The 16,213-nt window shown below is 41.0% G+C and overlaps 1 protein-coding gene across 2 annotated transcripts; it reads right to left on the bottom strand.

Moving 5' to 3' along the window:
- Nucleotides 1-2,905: 2,905 nt before the first annotated feature.
- RNF141 (ring finger protein 141) lies at nucleotides 2,906-15,509 on the bottom strand. 2 transcript variants are annotated; one of them, XM_062494602.1, is made up of 6 exons: nucleotides 15,422-15,509; nucleotides 13,393-13,592; nucleotides 11,828-11,936; nucleotides 10,692-10,873; nucleotides 7,610-7,717; nucleotides 2,906-6,010 (listed from the first exon to the last, which is right to left on the bottom strand). In XM_062494602.1, the coding sequence occupies exons 2-6, from the start codon at nucleotides 13,575-13,577 to the stop codon at nucleotides 5,860-5,862; spliced, it is 735 nt and encodes a 244-aa protein (XP_062350586.1). In that variant the 5' UTR covers nucleotides 13,578-13,592; nucleotides 15,422-15,509; the 3' UTR covers nucleotides 2,906-5,859. The 2 variants fall into 2 exon arrangements, with proteins under 2 accessions (XP_062350586.1, XP_062350584.1); XM_062494600.1 differs by lacking the exon at nucleotides 15,422-15,509 and adding an exon at nucleotides 14,000-14,583.
- Nucleotides 15,510-16,213: the final 704 nt, after the last annotated feature.

The following is a 16,213-nucleotide window of genomic DNA, read 5'->3' as shown; positions in this document are numbered from 1 at the left end:
GGACAGGGCAGTGACCCACCAGCTGCACTGAGGTCAAACCTGGTTAGCACACAGCTGGTTTGATTTGGGGGCTGGAGGAACATCACTGCAGGTGACAACTGGGTAAGCACTGCTGCAGGATGGAAGAACATCCTACTTTCTCTTTTCTTCATTAGGAGAGGCTCAAACATTATTCCTTAAATCTGTGGGTTCAAAAGCATTTTATACTTTCACCCTGAAATGGTTAATTATGATTATTTGATGTTTACAGCCTATCTACCTGAACAATTCTTTTCTGTTCTGTTACTTTAGCAAACTTAAGGCATTTGCTCTGCTGCAGGAGAACATATATTTTTTTCATAGCCCAGAGCCACCTTATGGTGTCATATCATTGTTCTTTGTGTGTGGCTAAAAATTTCTCTTGTCTTTGTCTAGTTAAAATCTAAGTCTGAAAAGGTGTCTGTAAAAACCCTCTTTTTTTTTTTCTGTGCCTGGGTTACATGTTTGTCTTTTGCCTCTTGTGGAAGCATTAAACATTACACTCATGAATGAATTGTAAAAGAATATGGTTATGGATTTTTCTGTTTATCTCTCAAAACAGTTGTAGCTCCTCCCAGTCTCCACATTTACAGAGAATTAAACCATGTGCAGTTAAACTGACTAAACTTAAAGCATGAAAACAGCAAAAAATCCCAGTGGAGACAGTTAAGACAGTGAGCACTATTTAGGAGAGGGGGCTAAAGGCTTATCTGGCTTAAAACAATTCAGTGTTAATGCAAACCAACATTTCAAACCTGGTATAAAGTTCAGAAAGTGAAACTGCATTGCTGCTCCCACCATTTCCTGGTGCCCACCCTGCTTCCCCGCTCATCCAAGCTGGGCACCAGAGCAGGGCATGTAGCAGCTCCTGCTGATCCTGGAGCCTCATAAGGATATTGAGCTGAGTGAGAGTCAAGACACCCAACCTAGGACCCTCAGGGCAGAGCAGTTCAAGGTGTACTGTGATTTCATGAGCACCTGCAACAAATTTATCTGACAAAAGCCAACTACAAAGCCAACAAGTGACAGATTTAAATAAACAGTATCAACACAGATATCCTGCTACAGTCACCATGACTTTTGAGGAAAATCATAACACAAAACACTTCAGTAAGAAAGGGAGTCAAGATTTTTAGATGAAGATTGAAACATCATCTCTTTCAGTACACAAACTTTATTTCTGTACACTACCAGCACTGGTGAAGCACAGGACTACAGGTTCATCTGTTAACAGAAATGTACATTTATCCCTCAGGCCTCTCAAAGCACTAAAGACCACTGTTAAACAGCACAGTCTGTGTAAGAGTGAGACACCAACACCACTACTTCGTTTATCATTCACCATGAATGACAGTCTCACATAAAAAGTAGTTTTTGAAGATCTATTAAAATGGGTTAGAACCACATCAGCATGGAAGCACACATCATTGTATCAAACTCCTACCTGCTTACACTTAGAAATTTCAGAGGTGCAGGTTTCCAAATACGTTAGGCTTACTTTGTGAAAACACCTAGCATTTTAGTTAGCACTTTGAACCAAAGCAGAGTGCTCATTTAATCACCTATTGGATTGTATTCTTCATTCCAGCAGACACACTATCAAAGTTCTATCCACTTCACAAAACTGGTAATTTCTTTTAATAATAGGCCTACAACCCCTGTGCCCAGTGTTTACTATTTGAATTTTGATGGATTAGTGAGGTAAGTAAAGATCTGCTAATGAACATCTTGGCAACTCAGGCACAAAAGCAGAATGTGTTGTCTTATCCCTCATGGATGTAACATTGCCTGGCTCAGAGGAAAATGTTATCTGGTGATCACACACTGTGGTCACTGGAAAAGTACACAGCCCCATCCAGGCTAATTCCAGTGACACATCCCATCAGGAAAAGTTTTCAGTACTTAAAAAATATTTCTGTATGATAAATTTACAATTTGGAATCAAATTTGGAATCAAGCATCTGAAGAAATGAGTTAACAAAAATTCAGTTTTGAAATGACTGATGTTTAAGACACACTCACAAAGCAGAATTCTGTTCACCCACTTAAAATGGGCAAAGATAAAACCTCTGGCAAGTTTATTTTCAAGGATGATTTATAGAAGCCCAAAGAAAATACTTAATTACTGTCATATTACTTCCATTACAGAGTGTGCGTGAATACAAAATTAAAACATTATGTACATGCAGTGTAAGGATTAAGGCCAGCCAGGTTAACATACAGCTCCTGCTTATATCAAACATCCTTAGGGCTTCCTGAGGGGGCTGTTCTTCCAGGATCTAGCTGGATTCAAAGCACAAAGAACCACAGCCAATATGTTCCTTCCAAAAATAATGCATTTGGCACATACAGCTCTACAGGGGTGGGATTGAACAGCTCAGTTCAAACCTGTAACACAGAGAACTCAGTAGTTGCCCTGGTTTCCCGAAGCGGAAAGGGTATGGATTAGAACACCTTTCTAATTATGCCTAGAATTTTCTTTAAAGGAAAGGTAAGGAAGGTAAATACACCATTTCCCATGGAAAAAAAAAAAGAACTATGCCCATCACATTGAGATGGTGCCTACACTTGAAATCTAGTAAATATAAAGGTTTGCTGATTGCTCTGGTACACCTACCTCCTTGCTGTGCCTGTCAACTGGTCATTTTATCCATTCTAATTTCCTGATCTGTTAATGAATTCCTCTCACATTTCTGCCTTGGCTTCAAAAGATCCAGACATATAAGCCAAGTAACTAGACAGAGGAAAGAGTTACATTAATTACATATTTCAATTCTTAAAACATGGAAAAATTAAGAAAAAATAAATCCAAACCTTAGCATTCTTAAACTTTAAAATACCATCAAAAACATGATGAAATAACTTGGGGAAAAAGTGTATCACACTTCTCTGAAAATAAAAATTCTTTCCCCGAACAAACCTGCTCCTCAATATTGTCCTCTAAGATTAGAGTTAATTTTTCCCATCACTGCAAAACATCCCCGTTGATTTGTGTACCTAGAAGTCAAATCAGAGACAGTATTTTTTTTTTCAGAGTTGCACTGAGGTACCTTGTTGATACCACCCTTCAAAGTTGAAGAGAGCTCTGACTTACAGTGCCACACTTCTAACCACCTGTAAAATGCAATTGTATTTGGACCAAAACTCAGTTTTCAGACTTTTGTGGTACTAAAGACAAGAGATTCCTAAAGCTTAAAAGAAATCTGACATTTCTTCCAAAGTAACTTTATTGCACAATTCATAGACAAAGTTTAATACGTGGAATGTTCTTAGCTATTAAAACTATCTCTAATGTTTAAGTTACAATTTCACATTAAACCTGTAAGAAATGTTCACTTAACACAAGAAAGTTAATTTGTTTTAATGCCCCCCACCAACAGCTATTTGCAGCAATTCACATTTTCAAGATCTAGCTTCTGGAACTCATTGCCATGTCCATGCCAATGGATTCCTTTTCCAAAATTGTTTGCTAAATGTTGCACTTCAGACTAAGTAATACTAACCAGTACCAAATTACTAGTTTTTCAGTGTTAAAGTATCTATTTCTCCATATAACATACAGTACATATATTTTACAAGGCACACATTACAGTATCTACATCACAGCAGTGTGAATTACAGCAACTCAATTTAAAAAAGCTGTACAGAATATAAAGTTTACTTTTTCACTATTTAAATAATTTTTGCATTAGTTTATATTGCAATTGTCATTATGCTGCAATTAACAACCTGTTTGCATCATTATAAAATTACATTTTAAGTTCATGTAGGTTCTCAGCAGAAAGTCAACTTATAAAATTTCAGTTCAGAAGTATAATTCTTGAAGTACTTGAAAAATAAAGTTAGCTTGAAGCTTTCATTTAGACGTTCTTTCTGTTCCAGTGATATAAAAAGTTTAAAAAATTCAAAGGTTATTTGAAAGTTCTGAACATGGACTAATGCAAGCTCAAAAAGCAAAAAGAAACCAAACTGGTGCATGATTAGGAATATTTGCACATGTTTTAGTGAGAAATCCTGGGCCAGTAACAATTTCCAGCCCGAACAATAACTGCTTTTATGCAAGCAAACACTCCATACATTTACTAAAGAATATGTCATTGCTATCAATGGCTTAATAAATGAGGAAAAAAATAAAAAAAGTAGTTCTCAGCTATATACACTCCTAAAAGGATTTTTCCACAGCTAAATACCGATTTACACACTAAGCCATACTGGCTCTCAGATGACAGACACATGAAGGGTATGTTGCTTCTCTGCCTTAAAATCTATGATAAATTTGACAATGGTGTCACCAGCCAAGCTCAAATGGGTGCCACGTGCTGCGCACATTCTTCAACAAATGGATGTAATTAAGTTATTTCGTAGCCATTTAAGAAAATTAACTTAAATGCGCGTATCTACCTGTGCATATGCCTTTTAGTTCAGAACCTGTCTGTGACAAAAGGACTTAAACCTTATGGCATCAAGGAATTTTAACAGGTATGGTAAAGGAAAATGGAGTCTCACAGTAAGCAAGATTGATGCAGATATTCCCTCAAATGCTACACTTGAATATTTTAACTTGAGGTTACTGAGTGAGAAAAAGTAGTATTTGTTAAGAGATATATTTATAAATTAATTCTCTACAGTAGCCATTCATTTCCATAACGCTATTTATGCACAAGAGGCTTAGGATGGGGTTTCCCAAATACTAAGTTTTAGACTGTCTAAACTCAGCTTTTTAAAGATTTTATTCTGCTAGACATAAATACTGTTGCACTCCAGTTGTGATATCACTTTTCCAAGCTGTTACCTGTTCATCTCACTCCAAGCCACATTGTTAAAGAAATTTCCCTCTGCTACAGAACAGCATATTGCACTTGTAGATAGAAAGTAGAGCACCCTTACTTAGATTATCATTTGTAACTCTTCATATACCTTTTAACTCTGATCTCATCACTTCAAAAACTCAAAAGGAGCAAATAAAACCACAGCATCAGACTAAACTACACATTTAAGTGCTAATTCAAATAAAGGCATTCTCTTCATGTATGTCCAATGTTTAGAAATAATTTTAGCTGTTCTTTATCAAAAACTACTGAGAAGCTGATTTACTGCTTTTAGGATTGTGTACGAAACTGTTTAATGTTTCCAAGTTAATAAGACTATGCTAAATATCATAATTTTAAAATATTCTAAGAGATAAGTCTTGTTAGACGAATAAGGGGAAATGCACAAGTACATTTACAGACCTGCCTACACTCTCTAAAACAGATTTAAAATAATTAATACTAAAAGTAGTAGCAAATCAGATTAAGTACCTGGAAACACTAAGAGCAGCAATAACTTCCTACTGAAGAACAGGCAGTGGGACACCTTCAAGTTTCAAGAGTAAAATTTCAAATTAATGACAACTAGTGCTAACTCATCATCTTTATCTATATTAGTTGTGAATAAGGGACTGCTTTTATGGGTAGGAACTGTGAGGTCAAGCCATCTGCTATGGTTCACCTCTGTAGCAGTACACTGGCATGCTCGAGCAGCAGTTTGCAGTTGTAGTTGTGCTGTTAATAAGTTGCTTCATCGAGTAGTTGAACTGTTAATTAATATCCAACGCTGTTGTTAAACTAAACCTTGTTAAAGGTCAGAAGTTTTGCTGAAAAAATAGTTTAATAATGAAGACTGCACACACAGAGACTTGCTCAGATACCCTGTGCTTTAGAAGAGTAGTGCAGTCTCACAGCAGCCAAAAGGAGAAGGACAGACTGTGGAAGAACGGCGAGGAGAGGTAAAAGCAGACGCCCAGGAAAACAAAAGCTTCAAGTGGTTGTGCCATGATCAGCCTGGTGGGCAGGGGCAGGGTCAGGGTCTGTGGGGCTGCCCTGCCTCATCCACCATGTTAAGGATGTAAGTGGCAATGTCATCTTCTGTAGGGGCCTCTGACACCACCCAGGAATCTCCTGCCCCGGTCACCTGCCGGCGGCACACAGGGCAGTTTCTGTGGCGGTCGCTCCTGTTAGGAAGGCACAGAAAGGAGTGGTTTTCACTGGTGGTCTCTTGCTGGCCAGAAAAAGCCAAAAGAGCCCCCAAACGGACAAAAAACCCAAACAAAAACCAACCCAGTGAGAACTTCAAGAATTATCACATTAACTGGATTAGGTCACACATCTATTTAGTTTGTTTTAAAACTTCTTTGTGAGGAAGACTTCTGAAGGGAGCTCCATTCTTTGAGTAAAAATTTGTAATCATGTTCCTCCTAAGAGTTTGCTTAGGTCAGACAGGATGCATCTGGCTACCTGGCAAGAAAGTTTAAATGGAAATTCACTGTCAAAATTAATTCTTCCTATCTTCAGGAATTCAGCTGAGGTCCTTAGAAGCCCATCTCCACAGGCTTCCTAGATAAAGAGAAGGAGCCTTTTCCTGGGTTATGCAGCCCACAGAAGTTTAGAACTGGTCCCTTGGAGTCCCAACCCCCTCCACCATCTCGGGGGTCCCAAACACTTATGTTTGAGCTGGGAGCTTCTGTTATGCCTAAATTAAGAGGAGATCAACCTTAAAGATTACAGACCAAAAAAAAAAAAAAGCATGGTGTAACTGGAACTTAGTGAGGAGTTCGGCTGATTCATCACCCAAAGCAGTGAATAATCCACTCTCCAGCACAGTCACTAAACTAAGCCCTGTCTTGCTGATAGATGTTAGGATATTCTCCCAGAAGAGAGAAATGACTTGCTGTATTCTGAGATCCAGTGATTTTTTTTACTATGCTTTTTCCTTGTGGAAGCCTGGTGTTCGTTACAAAAGTAACTTCCTTGTTGAGTCTTTCAAAAAAGCCGCAAAACAAATTCTTATGCACAAATTATGTGTAAACCTATTTGCATTAACAGAGCAGGTCTGTGTGTCCTAATGCCAGACTGCCAGGAGACTTCCCTAGTCCTTGAAGGCCTGCATGCTCAGACAAGAGCTGTGTTCCTCCACAAAGGAATTTTTCTCTCCCACTTTTCCAAGAACTGGCGTATCAGAGATGCAGAAGTTGCAAAGGCGTTCAATTTACCGTGAAGTGGAACACTGTAAGCTACACATTATATATGTAAATTTGAAGGTGCTGCCATTGAGAAGAAATATCTTTCTGGAAGAGTCTGATATATTTACATCAGTAAATTGTGTGCTATTATTTGAAGTGAAAGCATAACATATGGAAAAAATCCCTGTGATAATTATTTCCCAAGTAAGTGACAGACAGTCTAACTTGCCTTCATATCTGTGCATTCTTAACAAGCCTTAAATGAGATTTTGTGAAGCATAACATGCCAGTATCTGCATATACCATCCTCTCAAGTTTCTGAGCAAGACTATTACAGCTCAATTTTAGAAGAATAAAAAGATGTAAGAAATTATAAAACAAATGCCGAACAGCACTTTGACATCTCCATTTCACAAAATTTCCTGCTTTCCCTCTGCTTCAGTGTGCTTTTACTCAAGCTTATTATGTATCAAATGTACATTATCTTGGAAATATCTTCAGACATTAAATTATATGACAAACATAGAATCTGTCAAATCAAACTGAAACATGCATACTATAAAATAATTAATATCCTTTCATCTATATTACCATTTATCAATGCATTTCTGGCAGAAACTGTGAGCACATGGCAAGATTAAATCAGCACGCCCATCCATGCAGATGCAACATTCCTCTTCATCTGTCAGCTGTTTAACCCTGCAGAAGAGAAGACACTGTTTTCTTCCAGATATTTGATATTTATACCCCAGTAACTACACCAATTACTACATTTTCATAATAATTAGTGATGGCCAGATAGAAACACCTGTGCTTTTTATCTGTGAATGGACTACCTATGTCATCCCAGCCTATGTCAGCAGAGACCTAAACTAAGCCCGAATGTGCATTTATTTTTTGTGTTAGTAATTTTTTCAGGTGCTTTTGGTGTTGCCAAGGGTTCTGTAAATCCCTTTTCATATCAACAAGGAAGTGTGAGGAGTTGTAAGTGCTTCGTATCACATGACTGGGCAGAAGAACAGAAACACTGTTTACATTAAAGGCAGGAGAAGAACCTGCCTTCCTGTCACTGCACCTAAGGTTAAACTAGTTCATAATGAACTTTGCCAAATTTCTGTGTGCTGGTTTATGTCCTGGACAAAAACATGCATGTCAAGAGGATCCCTACCAGAATGTACATTCATTCATTTTGCATGATACAAAAATGCCAGGAGCTGAACTGCTCACTGATTGAAAAGGCTGATTTTAGCTTGCAACACACTCATCTCAAGATGACTATTACCACAGCTTTTCCAGTTAAACTCCCAGGTGTTTCTGTTGGTGGGGAAGTTTAAAAACTATCGCACTACCCAAGACAGATGCTGACATTCTATACCTTTTTCCCAAAAAACAGATATCTGTATCTAAAGCTCTTAACAGGAGTATCTCAAATTCTTGCACCATCAAGACTTCTCAAGTGCAAAAAGGTGCAGTGAACCCTCAGCACTATTTCACTGCCCTATCCTGACATGTAAAGTCTGCAATTTTGTAGTCACAGTTCACTTCCAAAACAACCAAGAAGTGTTCAAAAATGCTTGGGGTTTTAAAAAACCCTGATTTGGGAATCCCTGTTCTGACCTGAGGCACAGAGATAGCATTCTAGAAAAATATGGCATTTTAGGAGTCAGTCTGCTTTAATGACTATTGACCAGACCATTTTTGCTTAGGCTTCTAAGGGAGCTTGTCAAATACAGATTCATTTTTGAACTGTACAGAACAGCCAGTTACTGAACAGCAGTCAACATGCCTTTGTTTTATCTTTCAGTAGGTGCTTTTCAATTTCTTTTGGAAAAATTACTTTAAAATTACAGATTTTTTTTTTTTACAGATGGTAATATGCACATAATGAGGACAACAGTTTCAAGAAGCCTGCTCACTGTGTTCTTTAGACCAGTTCCCTTTCATTTTCCTCCCCATGTAATTCTGTGTACTAACCTTTAATAGCACTTGAATTTTTGAGATTTGCTGGTGTCTATACAAGCAATTATACAAGGCCTATTTATAAAGTTTCTGCAAAGTCAGCTTTAGTCACAGGCCTAAGTTCCTGAAGAAGCAGTAAAATAAAGGAGTGACAGACTAAGGAAATGCCTATCTCTTCATTATCAAAAAGCATAAACCACTTAGACATAGTTTGAATACTCTGAATAGGAAGTGGATGTTGTAGAGACATGGGGTATTATTCTAGTGAAAAAAAGTTAAGGAGAATGAAACAGATAACACTTGCTATTTTTAGATACTAAAGGCCAACTTTGCAGAGCTGAAAAACGTCTAAAGGTGAGAAGAACTGAGGCAAATGGGTGGTTATCACAGAAAAATAAACAGAAGACTTCATTGGTGTGGAATACTTGAAGATGTGTCAGCCTGTATTTTCCTTAGTAACTTAAAAAACTTGGCTAAGACTCAAGCTCACCAAACTGAATCATATTAGCAAAGTATACTCTGTTTCTATTTGTGACTGACACTGCCTCAGGTGATGAAGTTTATAAACAAGAAGGATAATCTCCCCTGTCTCCATGTCCGAAAAACTGAAAAAGAAACTCACATAGGAAACTTTTTATTTCCTCGTTGACTTCAGCAATATATAAAGCTATTTTTGCATAAGTATCTGGCATCTATGTTGTTTGGTTTGTCTGTTTGAAGCAAAAGACCATTTCCAGAGAAAAGTGTGTTCTGGTATAACCTTGAGAAAGCAGTTTTCCTGTTCTTTCTCAAGCGTGTTCACAACTTAGAGGAAATTAAATTAAATGAAAATAATACCTTCTGCAATCCACTTAGTTAGAAAAACCAGTGGGCTCTGTGGAGTGACAACACAGGAGACCCCTTTTTCACTCTAACAGCTCAAGTGTGACACTCAGGCTGCTTCATTAAAATACCTGGCTGTCAGCTCTTCACTGGTGAACACAGAGAACTCTGCCACTTACTATCTTTTCTTGCAAAGCCTAGCTCTACCTCACTTTAAACTGAGTTAGAACCCTGAACTTATTCAGGAAAAGCAAGGAATTACTGGTAGCAGAAACACTTCCACACAGGCAAAGGGTGACAGGCTTCTTGCTGTTACGTTCAGTTTGAACTGAAGTTATTGCAGGTGTTGACCTCAATCTTTTGTTTTTCCTCTGGTTAACAAAGCAGAAGGTCAACATGAGTGAGACAGTTCACATTTTTCCAGTCTTACAAGTTGAATTATTCCCATAATTGATGGGTTTCTAATGGCAACAAATGGGAACTTTCACATGCTAAAATGTAAGAGGAAGAGAAAGTTTAAGTGGAACAATAACAAATCCGTTCGAACAAACACTGTCAAACCCCCTGGATTTGTAGCTGCAGCTGATTCCATTTCCTCCTGTTTCCTTATTCAGGAGATTCAACGTATACTATGTTTATATTAGAAGTGATCTCTGAAAGGGTTGCTCTGAAGCTAAGGTATGGTAACACCATATTCCAGGATTTCACCCAAGTGCACTGCAGCTCCCTTGGTGCAAGGGAAGGCATCTGTTCATGTTTGTGATGGTACAAAGCCTGCAGCTGCTGAGAGTGAGCAGTTCTCATCAGCAGGTATTTGTAGTTCAGGTCTGAAGCACAGCTCCCAAAACGCTTATGCTGTAACTGGGTCAGAAGCTAAAGTGTATCAAAATACCTTCCCATCCACAAGCTGGCCTGACAGGAACTCAGAGACATCCAACTCTCAGCAGCTTCTTCAGAAGTACCACTCTGTGCAAGAACTCCTGCTGCTTGACTGGTGATGTCTTTATAAAGTTGAGTGAACTGATATAAGTTCAAGATTCTGGAAGCTTCCACGATGCCACTTGTTTTATTTATCTTAAGATATAAGAATTGTTTACAATTACTGATCAGATTTTAACTTGGCATTGCTCAGAATGTTTGTAAAGCACTGCAGTTCTCATGAAAGGCAGCAGTTCCCTTCCTAAGTGTCCTTCACCACATTAACAAGCTGCAGTCTGCCTCAGCAAGAGCCAGGACTGCCCACAGCTGAGGAACACCACAGGCAGCACACCACAATTTTAGGGCAAGGCAATTACCATCACTAATCAAAAATGGATTCAGGTGTGAATAGGTACATAACACCCAAAAAACGGGCTGAACTGAGAAGCAAGCATATAATTTGATATCTCAACTTAAAACTGCCTACAGTGATGGCTGCCTTAATGAAAATTAGGAGTAAACAGAAAACTACTAATTGTTGGTTTCAGAGTTTGAGGGTTGGCTTGTTTACCCACATGTTAAGATTGCTCAAGGGATTCAGGATCATTAAAGGACTTCACCTGGTAGGATAGAGAGGGGAAAATCTCCTCATTAGACAGAGCCAATTTCCTAAGTTTTTGTCATAAAAGAAAACATTTAATCTTTAGATTGATTTTCTAAGGGATCAGACTATGTACAGGCACACTAGCTCAACTAATAATGCCTGGAAGACTTAATTAATTTCTAGTACTAATTTCAAAATCTACAGTTTGCAGTCTGTTGTACCATTGGATTACGTGACCTCACATATCACCTGCATTTGTAACTGAAGGGCTGTAAGTGCTCCACTGGAAGGCATCATTCCTTTAAACTTAGTTATAAAAATGGTTTTGTTGCTATGCTCTTTGCAGAAACTTAGAATTTAGACTTAATTCGTCTCCAACAGCATCTTTGAATGCATCATCTGTTTCAAAACACATGTAGCAGGTGCTGGATTTTACAAGTAAAAAACTGACAGTCCTCAAATCTTTGCATACAAACTGCCCATCAAATTAAAATGTTCACACTTACTTTGGTACATATTATCCTAACGATCACCTTCCAGAAAGCAGAAGAATCAGACCCAGGCTGCACTTCAAATAACAGATGTTTGTCTTGCCCAGAAGCCAATTTTGCAGTACTGAAACAAAGCAACATCAGTTTAACACCGTGTGTGGACCTGCAAAGATCAGCAACCTCAGCCAAGTGGGATTGGTTTATGACTGTGATTTATGGTTCACCTGTCTGCTCTCTGTCCTTAAAAGAGATTTTAGCAATACTGCCCAGGGGCATCAAAGTATAGTGTAATGACCTTCTTAGCATGTCACTGAATACACAATCCATTTCACTTCAAATTGCACAGCAAACTTCAGAAAATGTTGTGCAAGTCTTTTGACCCAGCATCAGCAAGCAGGTGTAGTTTACAGACACTTAAATTCATATATACTCTCACTGCTTATTACACTAATCACACTAATTGTCTCCAATCTGAAAAGGTTATTTCCTCAACAGGTATATATGTAAAAAAAGTTCAGCATATGCTGATGAAGTGTATTTCTGTTAGTTTATATTAATAATGAGGTAGTCAGGTGAACATGTCAGGTGACCTAAGATTTGTTTCTTTAATGGAACACAGACACAGCTGTCTATTCCATAAGAATCAGAATGCATTCAGGCTTAAGTAAACACTGGAAAGAAAGAAACCACCTGAATAACAGTACGTTGGAGTGAATTATGCTGATACATGCCTGGAGTCTCAGGCAAAGTCTCAGGTTATGTTTTCCAAAACCTATTTATATGTCTACCCAGAAGACAGCTGTGTGTTCTTCAAGGTCATTCAAAGAAGTATGACCCTCACCAAGATAATTTCTAAACTGAATAAAGTTCAACAGCAAACATTACAAAGCCCTTATCCATCATGTGCATGTTTCCACTTCATTTTATCACTCTCATTTTATACCATAAATACAGGCTAAAAATGACAACACTGCTTTTTTGCTCATTTCCTTTTACTGTCATTGTACTGCTCAAACAAAAGGCAGGCTATGAAAAATCTGACCAAAAAGCAGCCTTTTGTTTGGGATTATCTAGGTCACTGGTTTGGGACAGTAAGATACATCTCATCCTTAATGAGGAGCAGCCTTGCATGTCTGCAGAGGTGGCAGGGATGGTCACAAACAGCTCTGCCTCTGGTGCCACCCTCCTCATGTAGAGATCTGCTGTCCCTAGCAGGCTACCATTGCTCCTTCCTACCCAAACTGACAAGCAGAGAGGAAGCAGCATTGCATCTTCAGGTGGAAGGGAGAACAACAGGGGACACAGGTGACACTAATGAAAAGATGATGCTAAATCACCTCTTGTGAACTTTTAAGAGAGAGCAACACTTGCTGGAAGAAGAGCACTGGAGAAAAGGCTTTTGGTTTTGAAGTGTAATTACAGCCATTATAAAAACATTAAGAAATTAAGGAAATATTTCAAAACCATTGAGCCAGTTCTGCCTTAGCCAGCACACAATAATATATTGCATACGCTGTAAAACACAACAAAAACAAACAAAACCAAAAACAAAAAAAAACCAGAAGCAAAGTAAGGCTTACATATCATTAAGTTCAGCTACTCTTCCCAGAAACTCTTCATAGGTTAGGAAACCACTTTCTTGAACCAAAGAAGCATGCTTTGCTACTTTTTCTGGCAACTTGTTAATTACAGTTTGTGTGTGGTTTGAGATCTGTTGACCCATGGTGAAGTTCTTCACCTCAGTTCTGTAGAGAGAAGTTCTCATTCATTTGTAGAGTCTCTGCCAAAAACATTTGAGAGAGTTACATTTGTGTGTTTGTGAGGAGCTACTCCCTCACTTTCTTTTAGCCTACAGTAATTATCCCACAAGTAACACAACTTGAACAGTCAGATCAGAAAAAACGCAGAACACTTCAAAGAGTCTGGAATGTGGCATTATAATCTTCCAGCAATAATTATATTAAAAAGAGATAACTTTCCACACAGATTCAGCTCCAACACACACATATATAAATACATCCAATGGAATGGGGAAAAAAAAACCCCTTAAAATGGTAATTAATGACAATCTTTGTTTATTCTAAATGTTTGTGTGTGGGAATGTCATAATGTCTGCAAATAAGCACATTAATGTCTGTTTATACACAGACATCACATTAGGAATCATCTTCCTTACATCAAACTTACATTGGCAGATCAAAAGAACTCCCACAGCATTCTGCAACTGGTAAGCCAAGGAATCCATGTCAGTATAAACCAATTTAGAGACCTCCCTATCTGCACAAAACACTCAACTTTAGAATGTATTACAGAACTAACTTGCTCAAATGTCTTCAACTCCAACTCACTTCATCTTTCCTTCACACACAAATACTTTTTCCCCAAAAGTCTGCCCAAGGATTAATGTCATGCCCCTCCAAGTATTTATCTACTTACTCTCCTTGATCCCTCTACATTTGACTTCCCCTGAAATGCCTCTCCGCAGAGTTCATTGTTTGTAAAGCAAAGCAGTTGTGCCAGGCCCTTTTAAGACTTCTACAGATAAGAGGTATACAGGGAAAAATGAACTGAGGAACATCCACCTGAACTCAAACACGGAGCAATCTGACAGTAGCTGCGTTACCAACCCCAGATGACAGGCATCACAGAGAAAGCAGCGCTTTGCCCTGCAGGCAGCCGTAGCAGCACGTGGGCTTAACAGCATCCAGAACAAAATTCACAGCTGTTGAGATCTCACCACCGTGTGAGAAAAACACAACACACCAAGCGAGCTCCTCTCAGAGCATATCTATGCAATTTCATGACAGTAAGCTTCCAATTTATGTTTGGAATTGTGACCAATTTATTTCCCCACACAGATACGCTCCCCCTCCAGCCACTCTTCTCTTTCCCGACGGCTCCAGTCGCCTCCTGCCCCGCTCTCCCGAGAGTTTGGTGAGCACACGCCCAGGCCACACGCAGCACAACCTGCCACCTTCCAGGACCTGTCTCCTCCCGATCTCCCAGCCTTGTGCTCCTCCGAGCTTCTGAGGGAGCACCGTGCCTCCTGCGGGCCTGCCCAGCTCAGCACCTAAACCCTAGCACTGAAAAACTGCGGCAAAACACCTGCGAGGATGTCTGCAGAACTGGGTATCGGGAAAAGTTTCACCCCGAGGGTGGTCGAACACTGCAACAGTCTCCCGAGGGAAGTGGTCACAGCATCAAGCCTGAGAGTTCAGGAAGCGTCTGGACAACATTCTCAGGCACATGGGGTGACTCCTGGGGCGTCCTGTGCAGGGCCAGGAGTTGGACTTTCATCCCCGCGAGTTCCTCTATGAAACGTTCCCTGTTGTTACCCTTCAAGACCCGACACACCCACGTCATCCGCAGACCCACGAGGTGCCCCGAGCGGCGCGGAGGGGCCCGAGCACAGCTCCTCATGGCCCAGGCGCGCCCCGCCCGCCCTGCCCCGGTGCGGGCCCTCAGCGCCGAGCGCGGGACGGGCCCCGCTCAGCCCGGCTGCGTCACAGCCGCCCCGTCCGGCCCTGCCCTTCCCGCACCCGCACCCGCCGGCTTGCCCCCGGGCCGTGCGCTCGGCGCCGAGGGGCGGGTCCCGCCCGCCCCGCTCACCGCATCCCCGGCACGTCCCGCGGAGGAGCCGCCGCCGCCCCTCGGGCACCGCAGCGGCCGCTCCCCCGCGCCGCGCAGGCGCGCGCTCGGCGGCGGCGCGCGGAGGTGACGCAAGCCCGCGGCTCAGCGCCGTTGCCGGGACACGGCGGACGCGGGGCCGGGAGCGGGGCCCAGCCAGGGCAGCCAGGGGTAGCTGAGTTGTCGCTGAGCGGAGCGGGCCCCGCCGGAACATCAATAGAATCACAGGATCATTTAGGCCGGAAAAGACCTCTGAGATCATCGAGCCCAACCTATGACCGAACACCGCCATGTCAACCAGCCCATGGCACTGAGTGCCACGTCCAGTCTTTCCTTAAACACCTCCAGGGACGGTGACTCCACCGCCTCCCCGGGCAGCCCATTTCCATGTCTGATCCACCTTTCTGTGAGGAAATTCCTGCTGTTGTCGAACGTGAACCGCCTCTGGAACAGCCTATGTCCTCTCATCCTGTCCCTGATTTCCTGGGGGAAGGGACCGAGCCCATCCTGGTTACAGCCTCCTTTCAGGCATCTGTAGAGTGTGATAAGGTCATCCCTGAGCCTCCTTCTCCCCAGTCTAAACACCCCCAGTTCCATCATCGTAGTTGTGCTCCCGACCCTTCCCCAGCTCCATTGCCCTTCTCTGGACTTGCTCCAGCCCCTCAATGTCCTTCCTAAACGGAGGGGCCCAGAACTGGACGCAGCACTCGAGGTGTGTCCTCACCAGTGCCCAGCACAGGGGACAATCCCTGCCCTGCTCCTGCTAGCCATACT

Source organism: Cinclus cinclus, chromosome 6 (assembly GCF_963662255.1).
Source record: "Cinclus cinclus chromosome 6, bCinCin1.1, whole genome shotgun sequence".
Classification (NCBI taxonomy): Eukaryota; Metazoa; Chordata; class Aves; order Passeriformes; family Cinclidae; genus Cinclus; species Cinclus cinclus.
The sequence above is the reverse complement of the archived record's forward strand: the minus strand, read 5'-3'. Positions and strand labels throughout refer to the sequence as shown.